The sequence below is a fragment of the Calonectris borealis genome, chromosome 3 (assembly GCF_964195595.1).
Source record: "Calonectris borealis chromosome 3, bCalBor7.hap1.2, whole genome shotgun sequence".
NCBI classification, from domain to species: Eukaryota; Metazoa; Chordata; class Aves; order Procellariiformes; family Procellariidae; genus Calonectris; species Calonectris borealis.
This window is the reverse complement of record NC_134314.1, coordinates 81,331,221-81,344,922: the sequence shown is the minus strand read 5'-3', so window position 1 is coordinate 81,344,922 and position 13,702 is coordinate 81,331,221. Positions and strand designations below refer to the sequence as shown.

The following is a 13,702-nucleotide window of genomic DNA, read 5'->3' as shown; positions in this document are numbered from 1 at the left end:
AATTCTGAATGGGGTTGAAACTGGCATTAAAATGTCTTTTAACACTGAAGCAACTCTAAATACTACTTTTTTCCTTAGTTTTGTAGTGACAACAAAGCTATCACAGTTCTTTACAACCATGGATTTTTTTTAGGTGGATATTAATCTTCATCTCATTAAAAACATCATTATTTTTAAATGGGCAAGTGTGCTCAGCTATCAGAAACTTACTCTACAATGCTACCTTGCAATATTAACATGAAAAGTAGGAAATTAATTCCTTGCGTTAAATTTAAATGCATTCCTTCCTTTAGACTGTATTACACAGATAGATAGGTGAGAAGTTATCTACAGTTGTAGGGTAGATAGCTAGATCTATCAGTTTGGAATGTCATTTGGATATTGCCTTTCTTGAATTTATAACATATAATAAATTAGTGCATGGACTAGGAATGTAAATAGAGCAACACAGATTAAATATCCAGATTTGGGTATAAGAAAAGCAAGCAATAATTATTTATGTTACGATTCCACATACTGGATCTTCATTTAATATAAATTACTTGAGGGAGATTTCTAAAGCTTCGCAGAGCAGACTGGCTTTCACAACACCCTCCCCTTAATGCAGGGGAGTTTGGATTTCCCCCCTGAGAATGGCTAACTAGGGGTAGCTTAACAGTAGGCATCACAGCTCCTCATTTCTAAATACTAATGATGTTTCTATCTTTGTAAACTGAACAAGGCCAAAGCACGGTTTTAGGCATTGTCCTGGGATAGTTTTGTGTGTTCATTTTATTTTTAGTCGCTAATATTCTTTAATGTCTTTCTGTTTTGTCAAAATCCTACTGCAGCGGTATTTAAAACTTAATTTGTGGATTTGCCTTAGTAAATGTGTAGACTAAGAAAAATGGATGAGACTTCAGCAGGATGGCAGTAAAAGAGCTGCTTTTTAGTTGGTTTTAATAAGATTGAAATTTCTCTGAAGGTGTGAACGTCGTTTTGAAGGGCACAGTAGCCGCTGCTATCCATGTGGAATTGCAGTATCTCCTTGTGGACGGTTTATAGCCAGTGGATCAGATGACAAATGTGTAAGTAATGTTTTTGCTTATTTTCCTCCTAAACTATAGGAGCTACTCATATTGTACACAAGGTAGTCTTTTTATGCATGTTTCTAGGATTCAGCTTAATGTGCAAAACTGAGGTCTATTATACTTTCATATACTTCATTTTTATGTGGCAGTTAGATATGATTCCTGATCTGTATGTTCTTTATCTTGCCTGAAAAATCCCTGAACAACCAAATCTTAGTGCTCAAAGTAATTGTCAAAAGCTTGTTTCTGAAAGTTTTCATAGTGCTTGACTCTGAATTGTCACGTGCCGTCAAAGACGAGAAGAATGGTATCCCCTGTAGCACAGCTTTATGTAGTGTTTACATATCTGACCACTAGGAACTATGTAGCAACTACACATTAATTTACTTAAGCTCCCAAATACTGGGTGATGAATCTTTCATTACTGGTTTCTTATGAACCAGTCAGCTGGTTCATAATTAGAACTTTTCATAATTCATGGTGTAACTTTGATTGTGTGTGTTTCCTCCCCAGACAGATTCTCTTCTCATTCCATGTCAACTGTATTTAAATTACTACACTTAGCAAAGAGTCCTGAGTAAAAGTGTATTACTACCTCTTTGAGTATGCACCTAATTTTAATTCAGTAAGTCCTGCATTATTGGCACAGTGTTTTTCTTGGTGTTTGCTAAGAGACAGATGATTGCTAGCTTGTAGTACAGGCCTTTGAATCTGGGCTGGGGTTGAGTTCATTGTAAACACATCCTTTTAAAACAGCTGGGTAGAAAAGCTGTTTAACTTTTTTCTAGGTCTTTCTAGGTGACTCATCAGGACTATGACACAGGGTTTCTCGTCAACTTCAAATTCAGAACAAGAGGAATTTATTGATGTGGCTAGCTTTGAAATACTGGTTCCAATCATGTGTGAAGGTTAGAGATTTTATTGGCAGATTGCTGGAGGTTTGGCAATAGCTAATGTGTTCTTGACATTTCCATGATAAAATATATTTTTCAAGTTTCTGGTAATTTGCATTTCAAAGTGTAGTTTGCAATACAAAAAAAAGGCTTTTTGCTTTGTCTGTGAAACAAAATGCATCTAATATTGATCTCAGCTCATTACATATATGATATAAATATATTTAGTGGAGATTACTAATTAAGGGTGATTTTGAATAGTATAAAAAGAGATGCAGTCACAAGGCCTTTTGTCTTCTCTTTTGCATTAAGGCTATTGTTTGGAATTACTGCTGATACAAGAAAAGAAAGTCATAGAGCATGATTTTGCCCTTACTCCGAATTCTTGGCACATGGTTGCTCATCATAGGAAGTTGAATAGCTGGACTGCATCCTGTTCCACTTGGCGTGTGGTCCCTGGTGGGCACAGTGCCAGTCAATACTTTTTAGTGTGGCTCCTGGGTTGGAATTTTGCATAATTTGCATCGTATATCTGTAGAGAACTTTCATTGTTCTTGTTGTTGTCCCCTCAGGAAAACTGAGTCAAGTTTTGGACTCTTGCTACAACTGTACTGTTAGGACAAAATACAGTTTTGGGGAATTTTTAGGAGGCTTCTCTTTGAAATCTTGAGACTGGGTATATTTTTGTGTTTCCTTTTGAAAAATAAAATTGAACATGGCACTGAATAGTCCATTCATATTGCTAAACTAATAACATCCTGACAGATGAATTGATGTGCAACTGGAACAGTTTTAAGAGTATCAAGAAGTCACATATTTTTGCAGATTGTATTCTACGAGTGAATGTCCATTGGAATTCAAAAAGCTGCATAAAAATTCAGCAGTGTGGATACAAAGTGTGATCTTGAAATAATGCATTCTGGAAATAAATATTGTAACTTTCCACTGACTAGCAACTGCATCTTCAATCATCTTGGAGTTTAATTTATCAAGTGCGATGCTTGCACCCTGTGGTTAACAAATATGATTGATTTTAAAGCCAAAAGAGGCAGAATTGGAATATAATTGAGAGACATTAATCTTAAACTGCCTTTTATATTTCACAATATCTGAAGTGTTTGACAGAGAGGAATATGTTGGCTGCATTGATTAATAGCAAAATCAAACCCATATTTCTACAGGGCATAGAATCAGAAAACCAAAATATGTTATTGTAAACAGAGAGATGCAAATTTTGTCTGCCTTTTTTGCTACTTACAAAATATATGACCTATTTTATATGAGAACAGCTTGGTATAGCTTTTGTGTGGCTGAAGTAGCCACTTGTTTTATTGAACTGCTTTTGTGTGTGTTAATGTGAGATTTGTACATACTGTAAATCATGGGTTGAAAGTGTTCCCCTAACTGATTACTCAAACTTCTTTAAGAGAACCTTTGTCAAAACCTGTGTAGGACCTGACAGTCTGATCAAAGCAGGTACCCACAATATCCTGGTTTTGAACTGTGATTATCCTTACCATAATTCATTGTGATTAGAAAACATAGAAAGTTAACATTTCTAGTATCAGATCTTCTCTTCATCTTAAATAGCCTCAGGTTACAAGTGACATGGATTGACTTTTTCTTAACTGTATATACGTAATATTTTAAATTCTAACCATTTTACAGGTGGACAGGTTGAGGTTTCTGACTATCAGACAATAGTACTAAGGATATTCGACAAACTCTCTAATTGGGTTTAGTTTTCCATTTTCCTGGGCTCTGTACAAAAATGTTTACCTAAACATTTGTAGACCAAAGAAATCTTAGTCTAAAAGGACAAAAATATCTGGAGAGTGTGAAATGCTACTTTTAAAAATAGAAATAGCTAATCTTCTCCTGTGCTTCATGCAGTTCTAGTTAGCTGTTTTACTTCATGTCTAATTAGGTTCTTCATTTTTGTCTTTAAAGACCTAAGGGTGCTCTGAATAAATTCCAAGTTTCCAGAAATGGAGTAGGGAATGCAGAAATAAAGATTTGGCTCTTTAATTGTTTTCAGATTCATTCTTGCTAGCTGTCTTTGAACTGTAGACTTTAAGGGGCACATTTTGACCCTAGTGCTGAAATTTGCTAACATAAAACTCTGTGTCCATATCAAATCTCAAAACCTGGGCTCACAGTTCACACTGACTGACCCATATTGCAAACCCAGAAGTTTTTCAGCATAACAGGTTGCTACATCTATAACAAAAATACGTGGGTAATATATGAAGTTGTCTTCCATTTTATTTATGCTTTTCATCAAAGTATAGGATTTTGCCTAAAACATTGTCTTTGAAACACATTCTAAATCCAGGATTAAATTTGTGCCTTCCAACTGTGAAAGCACCAAAGCTAGAGAGAGTAGGAAGATTGTTTCTTCTTCTCCAGAGGGCATCAACACTGAAAGAAGTAACAGGAGACAGGATAAGGCAATTTGATGCTTATACATAACACCAGTGTACTAACCACTTGTTAATCCCTGAATTGTGTAAAATTGGTTTTCAAGTAAATTCCCATTTTGCAAGGGATGCTGGAAACATACTGGCCAGGATTCTGCAAAGCTGTGAGTGGTGGCTGGATGTAAACCTGGACCTGATAGTGCTTGCAGACTCAGTTGTTTTCAGATACAAATTCTGCATCTGGCATAACACAAACTGTAGGATTTGTTTATAGTTGACACCTTAGTTTTAAATAGTTAAAGAGGTTGATATTCCAAATAGAATGTCAGTCCTACTGAGCAATATACTTTAATGTTTTCCTACCAGATATTTATTTAGTTGTAAAATTCACTGTCTCAAATCACGTAATATATTTATGACTTTCCCTATTGTATTAGACTAATGACTTTTTTGATAAGGACAAGAAAAATACATATTATATAACAGAACTCTTAGTTTTATTTTTATCTATTCTTACACCAAGATGAGTACCTTTAAAAATATTATTTCTTATTTTGTCACTCATAAGTGCATTAAAAATACAATGCTGCTATCTGTTAAACTCGTCATCTATTTTACTCGGCCACATATATTTTAGCTTTGAGAAGCCATAGTGAAAGGATCTCTATAATTTGAAGTAGTTTAAATTTTTAAAGTTTTTCCCCTTATTTTCTCTAGTGTATGAATTGCAGTGGACTGATGCAGAGGAAGCATCTGCTTTTTAGTTTGGATAAGAAGTGTGCACACCCCTTCTTGAAGCACGTCTCCCAGTCCTCCCCATTTACTGTGCTTTGATTTGAATCACAGAGTGGTCTTGGATCAAGCAGATCAATTCCTTTTAGGTGAGGCTGAAGTGGAAGAGCAATTCCTTGAGCAAACTGAATGCTCTCTATATGCTAGGGGTGTTCAGTCCACAGAATCAAAGATAAGATAGGCCAAACTAAAGCACCAAAATACATTTGGAGGTTGGGTTGCCAGCACTGTTTTGTTCTGTACATCTGCTCCTTTTGCGCTGCACTACTTCCTAATGTAATTATTGCCATAAGAGTTTATGATCTATTTCTTGACTACCACAAATACATTATTAGTCATATTAGTCTTCCTATGGCTCAGTTCTCATTTATAAAATGTAGATTAGCAATGGTATCTTTCTTCTCTCCTTTTGTCTTTAAAAGAATAATTTAGATGAGGCCTATCTCAATTTGTTACCACTGCAGTCAGTTATTCTGATCTTATTTATATGAAATACTTCCACCCTTGTGAGTCTGTGGTGTGATAAGCTTAAAAACGGCATCTGATTAGGTACAAAATTGCATAAAATGATCTAGATAGCAAAGACAAAACCACTCCAAGAACGCCAAAATGTGAATGATAAAATTGTGTGGGTGTCTGTTCTCCCTTTGAGACCACAATTTCACTAGAACTTTTTAGGTACCAATGAATGGAAGACAAAAGACTACAGATGAGGGAAGAGGCAGGGGGTTGAGAAAGATATTCTGATATGGATGTAAGTAAATAGAGGAGACAGGACATGCTAATAGTTCAGAATGTTTAGTTCATTATCTCCTGGGAGTGTACCTTGGAGGTATCACTGATGTTTAAATGAGGTATCTTAGATACAATGGAGTATGCTGCAGTGTTGACTTTAATACTGGGTTTGGAAAAATAGGAGGATATTTTCTTTACTGGAAAATTACTTTTAGAAATGTCTGATAGTGGTGTTGTCTAGTATTTATTGTCTTGGTCTACATTTCATACCAGAGGGTTTGCAGAACAGAATGTATTATATGAAGCAGTGGTAGGGACTGTCTGGGGTATTTTGGTTTTCAGTGTCATTGGTATTCCAATTATATGTTGCTCAAGTTTTATTTTATATGTCCATATTGTTTAACTAAGATGGGCTTTAAGAGAAAACATCTGGAGAAAATAGCATTAGTAATGTTTACTGTGGAAAAACCAGGACTGACATTGCTTGGCAGAAGGAAATCCATGGCAGAGATAATGAATGACAGGGACTGCGACTACCTCTCTGCCAGCTATTGCTGGAGAAAATCTATCCCTTTCCAAAGAAGAACACAACTTTGTGTTACTCTTGAACCTCAGTTTCTTGGATTCTTTGGTAGTTGGCTTTTAGGCCTATTATCCTAGGAGAGAAGAGATAAATACTGCTTTCTTGTTAATACTGACATGACTTTACAGTGTGCTGTTACTTTGCTATCGCTTTGGGTATATCTTTGAAGATGATTGAAAATCTTAGCCGTGGTAGATTATTTTATGAACCGTGGAATTATGTGAGCATGAGCACATTAGCTGCTCTTGTTTGCTTCTTGATCAGTTCAGGTTATTGCTTTATCTATGGCTATACACCTCAGACTTGACCACCATAAAACCGGACTGGCAGTTGAGAGCAGTGGAGGATTTTCTGCTGGCTGCAGATGTGTGCATATTTAACTACTACAGAACACCTTTTTTCTAGTGGCCTGTCAAACTGAACTTTATGAGGCTGCAGTGTGTTACTGTGTTAACGTTTACGTTTGGTAATACTTCTGAGAGCTGGGTGGAAGTATAAGAAATTAGCCTTTTTGCTAAAGAAAAATAATTTTAGAGAAAATACCCCGTATTCATGTAGGGGTTGGCAAATGTAGGCAAAACAGGAATCAAAGTAGATGTGAATACCCAAGGTTCATTTTGATATGCATGCAGCAGTGAGGTGCTAAAAGTGACTATGTATAGATTTATACCAACAGGGCTTGGGTTTTCTATATGTATACGTCTTAGTCTACAACTCTGACAGCAGTTGAATTTTGTTTATCATTGGTTCATATGCCTACAATCCTACTAGTTGATTGCATTGTGCTTGCAAATTTATTACGATGGGGTAATCCTTTTTAAAACTAATGAAATTCCCTGTATGCCTAAACATCTGAAAGAAGATCCTCTGCGTCATCTGAATCTTGCAGTATTTCTGTCTAACAGTCAACACCAGTACCCAAACAGGGAATGCAATTATTGGTACAGCTGATACAGAAGAGAATCTTTTCAGCAGTCAGAAAAGAGCCATTTCCAGAATGGTGTGATCCAACTATGCTGCTTCATAATGAGAGGTGAGGTAAATTTTCTTAGAACAAAATCTTCAAGTAATAATTCTGCCCTCTGCCAAACCTAAGTATTTTGTAAAAGTAAAAGCAACCTAAATACAGCACTAAATATTTAGTGCTGCATGAATTCCACAGGCAGACAAATAAAACCAATCATGTATGTAAGGCTTTGAAATTGGCTAATTAAATAAAAACTAAAATCAGGAAAAATATAAATTGGAAGCTTCTAAGAAGGGTGGCTTAGAGAAGCAACTCTGAGATATGGTTTAGATCTCTTTATATAATCTTTTTAGTGAGGACAATTCAACATGTGTTACCTATAACTGTCAGCATTTGAACATTTGAAAAGTATCTCCTGCATCTTGAAAGATGACTGATCTTGATAATATTCACTGTTTTAATAATAAAGAGCACTATGAATTTTCACTGTTACTCCTTTTGTAGTTATGTTGAAGGAACTCAGATGGAAACTGGGATCTTACTGTAGTGGGCAATTTCCTGTGACTACCAGAAAGACAGCCTCCATAACTGACATTAGAAGGGGAAGGGTCTCTGAGAGGGCATATTGTACTCAATATTTTGGTGACAGACTTGAATAGACTTTCCATGCTACCATGTGGCAAGTGTATAAGATATCTCGGGACTGAAAAACGTTAATCAGTGCTTAGAGTGCTTGTGAAATCTTTTATTATGTGTGGGTTTGGCACTGATGCTTATAGTTAAGGTAGTCTAACACTTTCCACTATAATTCTGTTTTCAGTTGCTTATAATTGAGAACATTTTGGGCTGAAACTTTCCATGCTGGGTGTCTGCTTCAGGCTGATTGTTATTTTTCATTTTAGTATAAGTAGATCAGGTGCTTTTTCAGCTTGAGATTGAGGAAAAATACATGGTTCAGTGGGAGATGTGCCCCAGTGTAAACAGGGGATGGTGGAGTGCAAGCCAAACAATTATATCATGTAGTGTGGGAGTGTGCACCAGGTTTGATGGCACTAATGGAGGCAAATGGAGACTAATGCCTTATTAATAAATCCAGATGTCTTTCATAAAAGTGTAAGTAAGATTATTTATTTATTTTTCTATCAAGAGGCTTTAACACTTCCATCTTCTGTAGCTCATTTGAAATAATAGAAAAAATAGTCACAGGAAAGGGATAACTTTGGCCAATCCATGCAAAGCTTCTGAAGAAAAAATCTCTATTTGCTTAAGGTCAAATTAGGTATCTTAGGTATCTTACCAGTGTCTTTTTTTGTTTTGTTTTTGTTTTTTTTTTCTTCCTGTGATCTGTTTGTAAAATATGTTCTCCAGTTTAAAGCAACAGCAGTTACAAAGAGTTTTTCTTGAAACTGGTGTTGCTTTTCTGGTCCCTGTACAAAAGCTGATAACCAGGAGAATTTTTCTGTTATGCTTTCAGTGTTTCTCTTTCTGATTTGCTTCCCCCTCTTTCCCTTCCCAGGGGGGAGTAGGAGTGTAAGTAGTTTGACGCAAATGCATATGGACTAGGGGGCAGTGGGAACAGATGGGGACAAGTTTGCTTTGAAGACAGAGTATAAGAAAACAGAGGAAAGAATTTGTAGTGAAACTCTGCAGATAAAGAGTCAATTTATTTAGCACACTCTCTGTACCAATGCAGTAGAATTAAGTAGTTTTCCATTTGGATAGAAATTCTTCCCCTCAAGGAGGGACCTTCACCCTTCTTCCCTGTCTCTTGCTACAAATTTAAAGAAGAAAGCACAAGCTTGTATATACATATAAGGTGCTAAATACACTCTCACACTGTGGGTTAATGAAAACTGACTACTCCAAATTTTCTTCAAACTTCAAGTGAAAGGAAACATAAGTAAGTATGTGGTTATGGGTGCAGGAAACTTGTTTGGAAGTTATTGGTGCAGGTAAATGATTTTTACTTTTGGCTGACCCTTGGACAGAAATGGAAAGGAAATACCAGTATCTACTGAATCAGTATTTTTATTGCAAGAAATTGGTCTTAATATAAAAAAAAGGGATTGACTTTGGCTAAAGTCTATAACAGATTATATGCACATATGCATTTTGGTATTGCTGAGTACTTCCTAGACTGTTTTGCTTTCTTTTTTATTACATTTGGTTAGCTGAAAATCTGTTCTTCCTCTGTCATTGAATTCATATTTTCAACTTTTTTTTTCTTCTGTGGCTAGTGTTATAGTGCCATTTATAATTCACTTACTGTTCTTTTTTTTCTGTAGAGACGAATATGGTAAAAAAATCTAGTAAGTATAGAATAGAAAAACAATTTGAATGACATCAGAAATGTAGTAAAACTAGAATGATGGCAGACTATAGTAGGAGAATGTTTATACTGGAGTTATTCCACTTCTTATGAATACCTGAATGTCATTTCTGTTAAAATACACTTTCCTTTGCGTTAGTTTTTTTGTTGTTGGGTTTTTTGCGTGTTTTTTTTTGGTTTTTTTTTTACTATTGAAGTTAAAAATAAATTTACTGAAAAGTTTATTTTCAATCTTGCATCAAGTTAACGTCTATTCTCAGAATTTAGACTATCACTGGCTAGCTTAAATATCTGTGACTAGAATTACTTAAACAGAAGCTGGTTTTATACACTTTTTTATGGTGCTTTTTTTTTTTTTAATCACATTTTATTGTGTTACATGTCAAAATTACGCTAATTTAAAATATTTGCTATTACTTTCCTTAAAAGCACAGTTATTGGAAGAGAAGATGGTAACTACCACAACATAATAAACTATTCTGGGATGTAGTCAGGGACTCTGCCACTTTTGCTGTTGAAACTGAACCACCACACCTAAATATTTAAGATTTACAGGGCTAGAAATAAAGTATCAGAAAGAAGCTTAACACCAGTTCTGTTAGGATAGAATTGTAGGAACGAAGTAGAGTGGGAAAGTTGTGTTCCCAGCCATGTTCTGTGTGTTTTGTCTAGCAGCTGTTCAATACGAAAGTAGACTCTGTAGTAAAGATCGAAGTAAAAGTCTTTCCCACGCTGGTGAATGCTTCAGTGGTTAGCTACAGGTGGGCTTCTGTCTGCACTTGCTTGTCATTACTTTTCTCTGACCCAGTGAATCTTGTAACACAATGTGATGATTCAGAAGAGTGCTGCATCCCAGCCTAACCTCTAGCTCAGGGCTTTGAAGCATTTCTTGAAAGGTGGGAGGTAAGAGTTTGAATGCTTTTTAGGTTGAGAAGTGTGATTAGCTAACAACTCTTTTTAGACAACCAAATATGCACTTGCTAGATTCTACTGAAGCTGCACAACTGCTTCATAGCATTTTTTGAAAGGAAGGTATGAGCCAAATGGTTGATTTAGGAACTGTGTGGAAGAGCATAAATTACTAGAATACCTGGGTTTCATAAACATTGGATTTGTCTTCAAAAAAATAGTGAAATATTATCACACCTATTTTATAGAGAGGAATTGGAACATAGAGATTAAGCCAAAAATGAATGTGCTCCTCCTCAAATTAAATTGAGAACCTGGAATGGAAAATTAGTTTTTATTGGATAAGTTTGGCAAAGTTCTGTAAGCCACTAGATTATGATGGAAAATTTTCAGCTTCACTAACCATCTCTCTCTGTGGTTTGTTCTCTTGGTTAAAACATGGAGCCATGTTTCTTCTTGGCTCAGAAATTATTGGAAGCATTGTAGATCTGTGATTCAGAGCATTTTGTGGTCTTGACTCTTGCTGTCCTTGACTTTGCCTCTTCTTTGTGCCTACTTCCATGAAAGGGAGGGAGGAGAATGGGCTTGAAGAGGAAAAGAAAAGTGACAGTAAGGCAATTTGGGATTCAGAAATAGAAAAGATGGTGAGTGATAGAAAGCATAGTCCTGTCTGCTGCCTAATACCTCTCTGTCAAAGACTGGTCTTAGTATATGCAGAAGAACTGATGCAGGTATCCAAAAACTTGCAGTTGCAGAGTAATTAGCTTGTGAAGGGAAATAATTGCTTGCAATAGGAGTTAAATAAATCTATTTTACTAGCTCCCCATGTGTCAGTTGTGCAGAGTCCAGAGGACTTATGCTATGTACCAAACACCTGAATTTTAGAGTTGATTTTATTCTCTCCTGTATTTTCCTCATTCGGTTCTATTCTGTTTAAGTTCTTATATCTAACAAAGTTCTGTAATGTGTTAAGAAACATGATGTATTTGTCCTGTTTTTGTCATTCCCACAGTTCCAAAGGGGATAGACATGTGTACAATAGCTATGAGGAATAGGATTTGAATCTTTCATGATACAAACACCTAAAAAGTGTCGTGGCATTACTGAGTATTGTGATGCTATTGAACAGTTTTGACAAGATTTTGACAAGGATTTTGGGGTGCTGTTTGATAAGAATAATTTCTCCCTGTTTTCACAAATAGTCTCTTTCTTCAGTCAGTCAGATGTGGAGGAGCATCCTGTTCTAGAGGCTGCAGTGCTGCTTGTAATGCTTCTTGCTCTCCTCTCACTCAGAGTACTCCTTTCCTTTCTGGAGTTTCCCTGGAATATGGACTTCTACAGCATCTCATCTCTCATTTTCTTGAGACTTGCAGGTTCCCATTAATTATGTGAGCATGACCATTGTAGTCTGCTCTGACACTGTGGTGGTGGTGAAGTACAACCTGACTGCAGTCTTTACACCTCATCCTTGCTGGAGTAAAAAGGTCTTTGTTAGCACTCTGTTTTCGGAAGGAAGTCCTGTGGAAAGTCTGGACAGTAGGGCCAGGTGATATACAGTGTGACAAAGCTTAGCTATGAAGAAGAAAGCACAATGTTACAGGTACTGAGATAACACACAGGTGTCAGCATCTGATAGTTTTGATACCAGTTGAGTCATGGCATAGTATCATCAGAGTGAAGAATAGAGAACCAGTGTGGAAGGAGGAGAACGGATGGAAGTAGCCCCATAAAATAAGGGAAATTTCGGAGGGTACTATTATGTTAGAACTGTGAAACCTTCTCTATTTGAGCCTAATTACTTGGCAATATTGTAATCTGTTTAGAATGTGAAGTAAATAACCGACACTACCTCTTAATATTTTTATGTCAGTAAAGAGGAATCTTATGGCTAACTGGAAGTATTTACAAACAGCAATTGCGGCATTTCTGTACGGAAACAGCAAGAACTTGAGTAGTCCTGTGTACAGACTGAATTTACAAACATATGGTCTTGTACTTTCCATCAGAGAAAATAATCAGAATGCTTTCTTTTGTGTCATTATATCACTTTTATCTTGTTTGGGTTCCCCTTACCTATCTGTTCTCTTGTGAACTGATCATGTCCCAAGTAGTATAAATCACAGTAGCTGTGGTATGGCCATATGTTTTAAAACAAACAAACAAAAATGCTGCTTTTATATTACTAGCAATCAAATACTCATTATTATGACCAGTTTCCTAAGACGTTTAAAAAGTAGGGAGGAGGGTCACACTTTTTAAGGCAGAATTTCCAATTAACAAGCATTTGCTGTATCCATTTAAGAAGGATGCAATTAACACATTACTGGGGACCTTGCTACTTTCCCAGTTAGTATGGCAATATCTGTGTGGAATGCTACAAAAGATGCAGAGGTTAAAAATGGATACCTACATTTCTGTCTGTTTTTAGGTACTTCATTTATGCCAGTAGATGGTTTTAATTCCATATCCTGGACTGAATCCAGAATATGTGAGGTGTATAAACTGGATGCAATTAAGTAGATTTACAGTTGGCCTCTTGGTTTGCCTCTCAGTGAATGTGGTCATGAATGGAATAGTTGACACAGAGGACTATCCAGTGTTTCTTCAGTGCTGCTTTGGACTAGAGAATTTTTGGAGTTAGCTGATAAGATTTGTTTTCTGAGTGAGGCATTAAGTGTTTTTCAGAACCTGCATTGGTCCATGAATCTTTTCATAAATTGGGAAGACTGCCATTTGAGTCCACAAGTTTTTGGGACATATATCCTGTAGCAGTTTGCCGTCTGCTAGGGGAAGCTCAACTGCCTTGGGTCTGAATGATTAAACTCATTTTAGGGTACTATCATCAAAAAACTTAAGAAAAGTCAGAGAGTAATATATTGTAGTAATAGTTCCTGTGCACAGCTTGGTTTAGTTTATGTTAGGTTGTGCTCTGAATTCCATGTTCATAGTCTTAACTGCAGAGATTTAGTAAAGACAATGGAACATTTTAATTTTTTATTGAAAC

The 13,702-nt window shown here is 36.1% G+C and overlaps 1 protein-coding gene across 1 annotated transcript in view; it reads left to right on the top strand.

Annotated features, from left to right (window-relative positions):
* The window catches only part of WDR27 (WD repeat domain 27), an 89,054-nt gene that overhangs the window by 59,401 nt on the left and 15,951 nt on the right, over nt 1–13,702 (top strand). Inside the window, exon 22 of the mRNA XM_075144602.1 lies at nt 965–1,067. Within this exon, the coding sequence (XP_075000703.1) occupies nt 965–1,067 (103 nt within the window). The remainder of the gene's footprint in view (nt 1–964; nt 1,068–13,702) is intronic.